Raw genomic sequence first — 13,647 nt, forward strand, 5'->3', positions numbered from 1 at the left:
CCTAAACTGCAAGCAGTCGAATTTACGTAATAAGATTACACCGCACTGACTTCCAAGGGCGTGCACAGGTTTCTAGCCAGTATATAGAGACCCATTAATGAAGCACAGGCTCTCTGCATCGAGTAGCAGAGACAATATGGGGACAAGGTTCACAGAGAGGTAATATGAGCGTCAGGAACAAGCCAGTGCAGGTAACAATAAGGAAGAAGATGCAGGAAGCTCAGATCAACTTCTAAAAATAAAAATAAGTCTTTTTACTCCACTGAAAACTACGTGTCATCTCATGCCAAATATCGCATCCAAACCGTGGCTTTCTACATCGCGGCTGCGCAATTCACTGAATGAGGCCGTGAGGAGCATGAGCTCAAAAAGTGACCTTTATCTGAATGACAGAACGCTGTCACTTACAGATTGATGAGGACAACTGTGTTATGTATGCCGTGTCTGAAAAGGAGCTGCGATGACGTGCTGACAAAATGCTTGATGCACAAAGTGTGAGAAATGTTTGTGCAGGTGAGACCGTGTGTTTTTCTCACCCAAACTTGAGTGTCCGTGCATCCCACTGCCAGAAGCAGATGGTGCCATCAGCTCCAGTGGAGGACAGGTAGCGCTTGGAGCCGCTACAGAGAGGAGAAAACTGCAAACACAACCAATCAGAGGTTAGCGGAATGAACAGAGGACAAAGACACACACAAACACAGTCGCTCTCACTGGGCACTTCATTAAGTATACCTGTTTGTCTGCTTTTTAAAGCAAATATGGAATCAGCCAATCGCATTGACAGGCTACAGCAGCAGAAAGACTACATGAGTGCCACTCCTGTCAGCTACGAACAGCAAACTGAAGCTACAATTCTCATGGGTTCACCAAAACTGGAAGAATATTGCCGGGTCTGATGAGCACCAATTTCTGCTGTAACAACCAGATGCTGGGTCAGAATTTGAAGTCAACACATATTCTGATGGCTGCTTTCAGCAGGACGATGACACAAAGCTCCAATCATCTCAAAGTGGTTTCTTTAACATCTCGGTGAGTTCACTGCCCTCAAGTCAGCCTCCACAGTTACCAGATCTCAATCCAGCAGAGCACCTTTAGGATGTGATTTTTAATACAATGCATGTGCAACAAATCTGCAGCAGCTGTGTGATGGTATCACATCAATATGGACCAAAATCTGTGAGGGATGCTTCCAGCATATTGTTGAATCTCTGCCATGAAGATTAAAAGCAGTTATAAAGGCAAAAGAGCGTCCAGCCAGGAGCAGATAAGGGTGACTAACAAAGCGTCCAGTAAACTGAAAGCAGTTGCACAGATAAAACATGACACAAGTTAAACTGTGTGCTGTAAACACAAAAACATTTATATAGATATATATTGCCTGTTAAGTAAAAACCTAGCTTTCTACAGTAAAATGCAGTTGCAGTTTGTGGTGGCTTCTCCCAGTCTGTAAAGAATATGAAATAAAAACAGCTTTAAAACAATACCTGCAGTGAGGTGATGGATGCTGCGTGTCCCTCCAGGACAGCCAGAGGAGCGCAGGTTTGTAAGCACCACACTCTAATGGTCTTGTCACAGGAGCCGGCGGCAATCATGGTGTTCTCATAGCTGACGGCCATGTCGGAAATCTCGGCAGCGTGGCCGCGCAGGGTTGCCAGCAGACGCCCGTCATCTGTTCCCCAGATCTTTACGAGACAGTCATCTGAGCCCTGGGACAGAAAGAAAACACCACCGCACATGAGTGAAGATTCACATTTGAGATCAGCGCATCTGCTTCTGGGAAGACAAATTAAAAATGTGAAGTTGAAGAAGATTTCCAAAATCTATCTGGGCACGCTGCAGAGCAGGACTCTCAGCAAATTGGCAAATGTGGAATACAAACAGAGGAGGGAAAGAGACTCTTGAAATGTAAAAATAGATCAATGATTAATTTGCTTTTTGACAAAAAAGCTACAATGAACATCTCAAGGCACTGACGGTGCATTTGCATGCACTGTAATCAGCTTATTATTAACAGGTAAAGAGAAAAAGACCGCAGCTGGCATGTAAACACATTCCCTGGCTAATGTTATCAATGCAAAACAACAGTGAGCACTGCCAAATGAACACGCACACTGTTACTGTGGTCTGAGAATATCTTAGGCTGATTACATTTGACTCAGTAGACTGAGACTGGATGTGATGACACAGAGTTGGTTTTACACACATGAGAACTCGACTGTTAGAACGGAGGGACAGAAAATAGATCAGGCAGGAACCAACTCATCTCCTCTTACTTTGTAACGGTTTTGTAGCAAAGTAGAAGCAAATAATAATTCTATTAATATTTATAAATAGTTACCAAAAAAAAAGCTTTGTTAGTGAAGCATTTACAAGAATTGTTAGCTCAGATTCTCCTTAAACACTCATAAGTCTGCAATCAAAGTGCACGATCGAGTCTTCAATCGTGAAACCGCCTTTGGGGCGAGTGCCTGACTGCGATCCAACTCGCTGACGGTTAAAATGCTCGTGATTCAACACGTTGCCAGATCCATCTGTTTTTTAGTTAAGAGCTCAAAATTATTTAAGTAACAGGTAACCGTGATGAAGACGCGAAAGACACACAAACACAAATCCACTTGTTTTAAAAAGCCAGCGATTTCAGGATGTAACGCTTCATAAAATTAAACTTCTTCGCTTTAAAATAAGAATTTTTGACACGCTGAGGGTCAAACACTGTTAATGACGGTGTTTCATTTTATGTGCTCCAACATGCACCTGAAACCTTTTGAAAAATCATAACGCTTTATAAAATAACTAACACAGTGCTGTATGTTAAGTATCAGCTGACGTGTTGGTTGCCCCGAAAGCCTTGACCTTTTATAACTACAAAGCATTTTGGGAGACCTGCCACGCCGTCTGCACCACCATAGATTTAAGAGCAAAGTGCAATCCTCCCTGTTTCCTCACAACTACAGATAAGATTTTAACCACAGTCACAAGGACAACAAGCACAAACCAACTGCTCTCGATTTGTCTTTTCAAGTGACCACAAGAATTGGCTGTTTTTAAAATTATGTTATGCAAATCGATATAACTGACAGCAAAGCTGTTGTTGGACCAAACTTGCGTGCACTTGTTCACCGAACACAACGATCCCCGCGAATCTTTAGGGCGCACAAAATAATCAATTAATATGCCTGAAACAGCATAAGAGCCTGAGCAAAAGGACTGAAGAGATCTAAAAATAAGAACATATATAAATAAAAATGATCTCGTGATAAAAGGAGGGGGAAAAGTAGCAGAGAGAGAGGGGGGGGGGAAAGGGAGAGAAAGTGAGGGAGAGCAAGAATGAATTTTAATTCTGGCACTTAGCCAGCGCCTCAGAGGAAACATTTTCTCCAGTTATGATGAGAAATAGCAAGATGAAGAGTGGGGGGGAGGGAGGAAGAGAAAGGAACAAAGGAGGGGCAGCATAGCATGAGGACGGGGGGAGAGAAAGAGAGAGAAAGAGAGATAACAGGAAAAAAGACACAGAGACACTCAATCTAACCCCCTCCTCCTCCTCTCAGCAGCCAGCCATTTTTAGAGATTTAAGAAGTGAAAGCTGAAAATGGTGTAGAACAGCAGGCAGTGTTTGACTCAAGATTCCAAACAGAAGGACGGCGACATTAAATCAACATTGTCTCATTGTTCCTTCACCATTTAACACGTTACCAGAAGCTGTACCTCTCTCAAACTAGGTGGAAAAGGCATGCGGCAAATGTATACAACGGGCACCCAGGGGGCAAAGGTCAGCTTACTTCTTTTGAGATAAATGCTTTCACTTCATTACCCGTGATTATTATCATCGCACAGCTGTCTGAGTTTTTCCCGACGTATAACCCAACAGGTTATAGCTGTGAGTCACTGAGTAAAAGCGTCCTACCACAGTTAGGTAAACAGTAATTACCGCCTAGCAGAACCGTTACAGCATGAAACGCAGATGCTTGTGCATCTTGGTGAGCGAGCGGCACCTTGTAACAATCTAACACAGAATGCGAGACGTGACTCTAAACAAACACAGAGCCGCCGCAATCGCGCAGCAGCCACAAGAGATTCGACTCGAACAGGCTCTCGTTCACAAGCTAATGTGTCAACGCAACGTCGAACAAAAACGCGCGTGGGAAAACTTACGGTGAAGATGCGTCGCCCCGTCCTGTCGAAGGTCACGCAGTACACGGACGACAAGTGTCCCAGGATCCTCTTGTGCATCTTCATGTGTGTGTACACGGCCGTGGGCACCAGCTGACGGAGACGGTAGGCGCCATTCAGTCGACGGCAGAAGCTCGTCTCCACTGGATGTCAAGAAAAACATGCACGTTAGTACGGAAAGACACGACTGTACAGAATGTACAGATGTAAACGTCACTAAATATACATTAAATTGACAAAAGTCTCCACTCGTCTGCTTTCCCATGCACACTCCAATCTTAATGCAAAGAGTTTAATATCCTGTCAGTTTGGTACCATAACAGCTTCAGCTCTTCTTTCCACAAGGTTTAGGAGTTTGTTTATGGGAATTTTTGAGCGTTCTTCCAGAAGCACCTTTGTGAGGTTAGGCGCTGATGTTGGATGAGAAGGCCGGGCTCGGATTCTCTGCTCTGATTCATCCCAAAGGTGTTTTATTAGGTTGAGGTCAGGACTCTGTGCAGGCCAGTCAAGTTCTCTTCCACACCACACTCGATCTTCCATGTCTTTATGGACCTTGCTTTGTGCAATGGTGCGCAATCATGTTGGAACAAAAAGAGGCCATCCCAAAAGTTTTCCCCCAAAGTTACGAGCATAAAATTGTCCAAAATGTTTTGATATCCTGAAGCATTAAGAGTTCCTTTCACTGGAACTAAGGGGCTCCCTCAAACCCCTCAAAAACAATAATCCTGCCTCCGCCAAACTTTATACTTTATACTTGGCACAAAGTAAACCCAAACGCCAAACCCAGACTCGTCCATTGGACTCGTCCACAGAACACGACTCTGTTCCTCTAGAGTGCAGTGGCGCCGTGCTTTACACAACTGCATCCGACACTTTGCATTGCGCTTGGCGGTGTAAGACTTGGATGCGGCTACTTTCATGATGCATAACCGTTTCCATCAAGCTCTCTACACACTGTTCTTCTGCTAATCTGAAGGACACAAGTTTTTACAATAGAGCATAAGAATGCTGAAATATTTTAAAGTGAATTATTTTTAAAAAAAAGACCTCCATCTTTTCACTCTTGGACTTATTAAGATTGGCTTTGTATGATTCACCATTCAAAATAATCCTCATTTATCTTATTTATCCTCCGCAGCACAACCCTCTTCTGATTGGCTGTCCCTGACACACAGTAGGTTTGAATGTAGATGAGTAAGGCTCCTCTGCGCTGTATCTGATGCCGGTGGTATAGTTGCTGCATCTGCTAGTTTATAGAGGGTCTTTCGTCCTTCACGTTTCATGAGATGCTCTGTAGAGAAGTGTCCATGTGACCTGCAGTTTTTTGCAACCAGTGTGCCAAAATTCGCATGAATGCTTCAGATGGATTCCAAGAGGACTTGGGGAAAAAAATAGAACAGGAAGGACTACTCATCCATGGTGTCCACAGCTGTCCATGTGCATCTCCACAAGCAAGTATAATCCTGGACTGAGATGGTCGTACTGAGCACATCCACTCTCACTGACACTGACATCAGATCCAGGAGTTTAAAAAAACTGTCCAAACAGCGCTCTTATACACGTCTGGAGCCGGAGCTTTTGGATTATTTGTAGATGCATCCCCCTGATTTTTGGAAACTATGGCCATGTTTATTAAGTGCGAGGTGGAGCACAACAAGTCCACAAGTCTGTGTGCAAACATACAGACTTCTTTAGGCAAATCAATAGTTGGCCCAGTCATTTTGGCCCACTTTACCAAAATGACTGTTTTCCTTACCAATATTCGGCGGACTCCCGTAGATAACAGGTGGCTCCGGTGGACGTCCACAGTGCAGCGCAGCCAGCGCTGAGCCTTTCCACACAACATGTTTGCAACCTGGAATTTACACACAGCACAGATGCATAAGCACATGCACAGCTATAGTTAAGTGTGTGTTGTGCATGTTGATCTGGATGTATGCAGTCATATTTGCATAACCACGCAAATGTATACATTCACTCCATGTCTTGGTAAGTCAGCACTTACACGCAGGAAGACACAGGCATTGAGCGAGTGGGTGTTTTTGCACGTGTGTATATTTAAGTATGCAAATGCACTGCACGTGAACTCACTCTTAGCGGTTCGGAGAAGATTCTGTCTGCCAGCTCCTAGAAGGCTGGTGAGTCCAGGCACACTGGCAGGGACCTCCCTCTCCAGCAGCGGACAAACTCTGGTGCAGACCTGCAGCAGGTGGTCTGGCGTGATGTGCCTGTAGAGCTTTACCTGAACGCAAGCATACACTCAGATTAAATCTGTCTTCAGGCTGGTAAATGACCACAAAAAACAACTACTGCTAGTGGGGGGAGGGTGGTAGAGTTTAAAAAAAGATAAAAAGGAAGCTGAGAGAAATGTGCTCAAAGAGCTTTCCTGCCAAAAGCTGCTGTGTCAAGACATCAAACCCCCACCAGCTGGATGATTTCTGCTGCTCGAACCCGACGACAGTGGTGTGAAAAAGAAAACGTCTCAGTGGAGGTACAAATGGGTTCCACATTACTACGCCAATTTTCACACACAAAAATCTACAAATCTATCGAACACATCAGGGGGTGAAAACATGTCAGAAGGCAAACGGTGGCTGCAAAGTAAAGGGAAATTGAAACTTTAATTTCAAATTCAAGTATTTCCAGCAAACAGAAACACTGAAAAATCCAGGCCACTTCCACAAATGCGGATGCAAGTAAAGGCCCCTCTGCTCTCTGAGTGTGTCAGAGGAAATCACACTAAACCGATAACAGATAAACTAACAGATAAGATCCTCCTTTTTTTAATAAACTGCAGAAATAAAAATACAACCGGACACGTATTTATACACTAAAATGAAAAAGATGAAGGCTTCTAAATGGTGCGGCTCCCAGCAGCATACGCACTACAACAGTGTGGTGGGATGGAGGGGGTGTGGCATGCAACATAAGGATGAAGCACACAGAAACCTACGCTGTTATAAACACACAGCCTCTCTGATTCCACTGCAGCAGTGTGTTTACTTGGAGCAAGCCAGATCGGTTTAAATGTATTCACTCAAATCAGACGTGCAGTCATCGGCTTTGTTTCAGACACGTAAGCCTGAAATTAAACAATTATTCCACTCAGTCACACACACACACACACACACACACTTTTTCCATTCCTTTATCTGTCTCTGTGACACACACACACACAATTAATGACCCCTTAATTGCTTTCAACATCCTTGCTGGTTCACAGACGTGATCAGTGTTTCTAAGTACATATCAGCCCCTCTTAGGTACACGCAGACCCACAACTGACACACACACACTAAACTAAGTGATGTGCAATAACAATTTGCTCCATTTTCCTTCCTTCTGAAGGGTAATGGATAACACTCCCCCAGCCACGGCTGCACCATCACAAAGCCCCACACCACTACAAGTTACCCTCTATGTAATCATTATTAGTATTGCTATTATTCTTATTATTATTATAAACATCCTGCTTTCCATTCATAGCCCTACAAACATCTTTCACCTCAAGCATCACTGCCTCTGACATAGATTTGCATTCATTAAAGTGTATTATTACTGACAATTAATCCGTTAATAAATGAGTCTAAACACATTTGTGCTGATAACGATGCAGGCTTCCACTTCCACTCAAAAACACGGCCGTATTTCATTGCGCTTCGTCTTCCTGATCAGTTTGAAATGCGACACGAAAGCAATCGAACATCTAATGAATCCGCCTTCGTTAATTAGCCGCAATTAATATCGTTAATTATTACAATATCATTGTTGAGTCCTCAGTGATGCCCAACCCCCTTCTTTAACAGCGTCCCCCCCCCCCCCCCCCCTAGACATCTAACTACAAACACCCACAAAAAAATCATAAATAATCATAAATAAATAAATAAATCCAGCCGATATCCTGCCCTCCTGCCTCTAACCTCCCTGCTTCCGCTTGGTCTAATAATTAAAACCCCTCCGCAGTATTTTTTTAATACGGGAAATTATGCACAATAGACTGGAGGCAGGCTGAAAGACTGGGGACGGGAGGAGGAGGAACGGAGAGCCCAGCGAGCCAAGCAGGAAGAGAGAAGAAAAAAACACACACACACTCATACGAGCGGGCAGAACGACGCTGTCAATAATTTCTTAAACCTATACATTTACATGGCGATCAAGCTGCACTTTACGCCATCTAGTTCCGTGTGTGCTTTGGGACGTGAAGACGGAAATCGTCCCCCACAAACATTATCTCGTAGATTAACCAGGTCGCTGTTTTTTAAAATCAGTATTAAAATAAAACTTTTAAAATAACACAAAAAGGGAAAAGAAAAAAAAGATAACGGGGAGTGCGCGCTTTTAGCAGGTCTGACTCGGAAACAAATATGTAAGAGGATGGTGAATTCACTCCACGCCCCCATGCGTAAAAACGCCGCTTTCAGGCGAAAGCCCCGTTTGTTTACATGACAATTAAGCGCTCCAATTAATAGCGCGATTATAATACATCAAGCTGAACGTTACCTCGCATCTTCACACCGACTGATCCTTCCTCTGCTTTTCCGTCCGAGCTCGCACCAAAACAACCCTCTCCCCAAATAATAAAAAATAACCACTCCACAACAACCTCAAAGAACAGGGGGCGAGCCGTGTCTCCGGCTATACTGACTATACTCTTTATATTCCCCACGAATAAAAAAAAAAGTCCTGTTTTCTAACTCTTGTGCCCCCCTGTGTGTTTTCAACCCATGCACACAAATTATGGTTCTTGCAGGACAAGAGCGCCTCCATCTCTCTCTCTCTCCTAGAGGCTCGTGGCGCAGGGAGTCCCTCCTCCGGATCCTGGCGCTCCTACACCACAACACTCATGACGTATCAACATTTCACACACATTTTTCACCAACAACTCTCGCAACCTTTTGGACATGCATGGACACCAAACTCGCACACCGTGGCGCACACATGGTTGGGACCCGAGCCCCTTGTAAGTGCTCCAAAAAGAGCAGCTTCCCTCCCCCTAAAGCCTGCAGCCGACTCGCCCTGCAAAGTCCTTCTTCAGTTTGTGCTCCACCACCTGATTTAAAAATTGCGGGAAATTCAATTTTTATTTTGCTCTCTAAAAACTTTTTCCTCAGTTATACAGCACCCTTACCAAATTTTCGTACGTCCCGGGGTGTTCCTGCCCCGTCCAGTCCAGCCTTTTGGGCAGCAGCTGAGGTGGAAAAACAGTGTGGACCGTGATCACCCAGTTTATAGACGTTACAGGTGATGTTTTAAAACAGTAAATGGTAAATCAGAGTCAAAGCAACATCACAAAGTACAGTGCAGAGAGAAGCATCTCTCTCGTGCTGCTGACTGCTTACCTCCTTCTCCTCCACCTCCCTTATCAGGGTCTGAAAATAGCATAAAAATACAGAATTACACCTCGTGACAATTGCCGACATATTATAAATTCTCCTAAAATGCGAAAACACCAACCTCGGCTGCTTTTTGACACGGTCCAGCTTCTAGAAATCGGGCTATTAGGAAGTACAGTTCTGGTATGGTTGGAGGGGGAGAAGAGGACGGGAGCTGCGTTAGAAGAGGGCACCGAGGAAATTGGGGGGATATTACAACGACCGTGACATAGTTTCCGATCTCCTTTACTCACCAGAAGTCAACTGCGCGATGTGTGTACTGTCTGAAGCCATTTTGGTGTTGTTTGCCAGGGCAGCGCCAGAGCCTGTGTGGTGGGTCTAGGTGGCTGCCCTGTAGCTGTCACTGTTTATCCACCAGGAAGAGGCTGCCTCCATTCAGCTTCGCTCGCACGAAGTCCCGGCTGCGGGAGTATACCTCCGCGGAGCGATAATTAGTGCGCGCTGAAGGCTTCACCCCGCCAAACACCGCCTTCCTTTAACAAAGACCGAATGGCTAAATTGTGGCTGTACTGAGCGCCGGCTGGGGCGAATTTCACTTACGACCGGTTTGCCGTGGAGGCATGTTTGTTTTAATCCCCCTCCCCCTCAAAGGAAAAAGCGCAAGCCCTCTGCGGAAGAATACAGGCGCTGTGGCTCACGTACGCCGCCGTCGAGGGGAGGTAGAAATGGCAGCCTGCTAAAGGAGAGGACACATTGCTGCAGAATGGCTGTTATTTTGTAACTAGACGGCATTTATCACATTTTTATTCATTAGAGTCCATTCCTCTGTCATTTAGTGTCTATTGCGGATTACCACAGCCTAATTCTTGCCATATTTATTTTCTGTATATTCGTAGCTGGCGGGTTCAGAACATGGCTCCCGTGTTTGAGAGGGATTTACAGGCGAGCAAACGTTTCAGCTTAGTTTATCATTATTATTTTTTTATTATCAAACACCACAGCTAGCCTGTTCTCTTATCAGCTCTCCGTGTTCTTGCTGCTGGTCTCGCTTGTCGTAACTTTGTCGCTATTGTGTAATAAGATGTCCTAGCTAACACACCCACTCTCTCAGGGAGCCGTTTGGTGGGGAAGTCGTCCATTTCTCTTCCAAATACTACCAGGCAATAAAATGGGGGAAGGGTTGGAGAAGGGGAATGCAGCTTAATGAATGAAACCCCGTGAGTTACAGCAATTTAGTGGCAACTGAGACACTGAGACAAGGCACACACATCAAGGGGGGTTATCAAGGAAATGCATGACAGGATGCCTCGGTGACAGCTGTGAATGAAAAAAAAAGGAACAGCAACTCTTTGGTGTTAATGTTTACTTTTTAAAGTAAACTCACAATAATATGTGTGCAAGGGACGTACATTATAGTTTTATTAAAAGCCACGTCACCAATGACAAACAACCCCTCCTGGTCTAATCTTATTTCCCACATTTAATGTTTACTGCTGCAAGTAAGACACAAATGAAAGTGAAGGTAAATACACACCACACGTGTTTCAGATCATTTTACAACAGTTTGGAGTTTTCTTTTTCGAAATATTTTGCCACATATCTTCTGTTTTTTTTCTCTTTTCACTCATATCTATAGCTTACATGTGTGAAGTTGCCTATGTGGTACAATTGAGCTAAATTGAAATATTCACACCCACTTACAGTTGCATATAATTCAGTCTACCTGCACAAATGATTAACACTAGTACAGAAACATATCACCTCTACATTTTAATTTCTTCTTTATAAACTATTTCAAATCTAACACATCAACAGTGCATCTGGGAAGATGCTATAAGGCTTCGTGCTTCTAAGAGTCAACTTAATTTTTTTGTCTATTTTAAACAGAGTAATGCCATTCTATTTGTAAAACTAACAAGGTGTAACTCAAATAAAATCAAGTGTAACGCACACAAATTAGGTCTGTATCGACACTTTCCACAACTTTGTCATTTATGTTGCATCGTTAGGCAATTATGGGTTCATTTTGTCAACGTTAAACACAAATAATACAACATTTATAGGCTGCCAGATGGACAGGAACTCAACAGAGAGTGTTCTCATCACCAGTGGCTACACCACCTACCATTATTCCATGTCAAAAGCGTTCTGGCAGATAGGTGGGTGGACGATTACTCTGAGAGGAACAAGCAATATTTGAGCTTTTCAAAAATCCACTTTAGTATTCTGACCCTCCCCTGACAGAGTTTTCGATCTTCTCTTCCAAATGTGCGCATCGTATCAGGCCAGATTAAACTGTCCATCCGTGGACTTCACTGATTGGGTGTAATTTGACCAACAAATTCTGTATATATTTTTTAAAGCACAGAAAAAAAGTTAAAATAATACTTAAAATATTTAGATGATCAGTTATGGGTTTTTCAGCCTAATCATTAACTTGTATTTTACCGGTTGACCTGAACTCTTATGACTAAGTTTATTGTGTGGGCTGACACCACCACAAGGAGGCAACCTCACCATGTGTCACTTTACGGGCCTAAGAGGAGTCAAAGGTTATGAAAAGATGCAATCAGTTACAGGTTTTCTTTTACTATAAATAGCTCACTGATAAATACTAATCACATTAAAAAAGAGATCTGAAATGGTTTGAGGTTATCTTGACAACAGTCCACACAGAGATACTTGTTTATCCACACCCTTGCAAATCCACACCCTTTACTAAACTTTGCCAGATAGCTTAAAAATCCTGTGAGGTGTGGAAAATTACTTGGCTTCAACACTCTTTCCCTGCTAGAGACAATCATCAGACAATCAGGACTCTGATGTCTTCACTAGTTAGAAAATAGAAGTTTCAGCTAAGTACTTTTGCAGCCACGTAACCTTTCTCATATCTTTAGTCTGGATTCAATGGTCTGCTCTGTGGGTTAATACAATGGCTCTTTTTTAAGTGTCATGATCAAGGTTAAGTAAAAGTAGGTGTGATAAAACATTTTAGTTAACCCCAATGAAAATAATTTAAAATAATTTAAAAAAAAACGTGAAAATAAATATCATAGTGGTCAAATCTTTCACTACTTTTGTTGAGACTTGTCATGTTTACAATACTGTGACTCTGCTACGTTCACAGAGGGTTGTGTTTGCATTGCTACACTTTTTCTGAATTTCTGAAATTGTCTCACTTTCAAATTCCCTGCATATTTGAGTAAATAAAGATGCTACAGCTGACAATGAAACGAATAAAACCACCTGAAACATGAGTAAAAAAAAAGGTAAATAAAAAATTTAAAAGTAATAACAAAATATAAAACTAGATCACTAAGGGTGGTTGAGTGGTTTGCACCATAACCTTGCATCTAGGAGCTCCTGGGCTGATGTGCCCTGCTTTTGGCCCCATGACAGCTGGGATACATTGAAAATAAAATTCTGGTCAAAATGCTTTAACTAATTTAATCACATGTAAATTATCCACATAATTTTATATAATGTAAAATGATAAATTAATCAAATCTGCTCAAAAGAGATTTACTTGATTGGTATACATTCAGCTTCTACAGCTCTTTAGTGTTTCGGGTTCTCTGTCCTGTGTTTGTCTTTTATGTTTGCGATTATTTTAGAGCACTTTGGTCAGCCCTGCTGTTTTTTAAAGCACTTTATAAATAAAGTGGTATGGTTAGGTAAGCATTTGAATAAATCAAACCTTTTATTGTATATATTTCAGTTTCATTTTATTCAAAATGATTGTTTCATGTTTACTGAAGGTGAAAAATCATTTTTTGGGAGTTGGCAGCACAACCCTAAACTGGTTAAGTGGTTAAGAAAATAGATACATTGTTGTTTAACAATGTATCTTGTAAATTGTAAATTAAATGTGACCAAAAAAGGACACTAGAAGGACATATTTGCACAGAGTTGGAACTTTCTGATACATTGCACCCATTCATTCTTTGTGGGCAAGTGCGCTGATCAAACTCCTTTCTGTGTCTTAAGTAATTTTATGTATATTTTTAACCCTGGAAAACCCGTGGGGTCAAATATGACCCCATGGTTTCCCTAGTAAACCAATGGGGTCGGATCTGACCCCATGGGTTCTCCAGGGTTAAATGAACCTTTTGAAAAACCTGGAGGTCCCACTGCAGCACACTAA

The 13,647-nt window shown here is 42.7% G+C and overlaps 1 protein-coding gene across 1 annotated transcript in view; it reads right to left on the bottom strand.

The window, feature by feature from the left end:
• The window catches only part of phip (PHIP subunit of CUL4-Ring ligase complex), a 44,333-nt gene extending 34,382 nt beyond the window's left edge, over window positions 1–9,951 (bottom strand). The window contains exons 1-9 of the mRNA XM_086265419.1: window positions 9,797–9,951; window positions 9,625–9,683; window positions 9,510–9,539; window positions 9,299–9,358; window positions 6,262–6,412; window positions 5,927–6,025; window positions 4,153–4,313; window positions 1,485–1,706; window positions 537–637 (exon numbers count right to left, since the gene is read on the bottom strand). Of these exons, the coding sequence (XP_086121545.1) occupies window positions 537–637; window positions 1,485–1,706; window positions 4,153–4,313; window positions 5,927–6,025; window positions 6,262–6,412; window positions 9,299–9,358; window positions 9,510–9,539; window positions 9,625–9,683; window positions 9,797–9,836 (923 nt within the window). The 5' untranslated portion in view covers window positions 9,837–9,951. The remainder of the gene's footprint in view (window positions 1–536; window positions 638–1,484; window positions 1,707–4,152; window positions 4,314–5,926; window positions 6,026–6,261; window positions 6,413–9,298; window positions 9,359–9,509; window positions 9,540–9,624; window positions 9,684–9,796) is intronic.
• Window positions 9,952–13,647: the final 3,696 nt, after the last annotated feature.

This window comes from Aulonocara sp. 'chitande type north' Nkhata Bay, linkage group LG15 (genome assembly GCF_057382095.1).
Source record: "Aulonocara sp. 'chitande type north' Nkhata Bay isolate Kocher_YH1m ecotype deep benthic linkage group LG15, A_spYH_male_GT1.1, whole genome shotgun sequence".
NCBI lineage: Eukaryota > Metazoa > Chordata > Actinopteri > Cichliformes > Cichlidae > Aulonocara > Aulonocara sp. 'chitande type north' Nkhata Bay.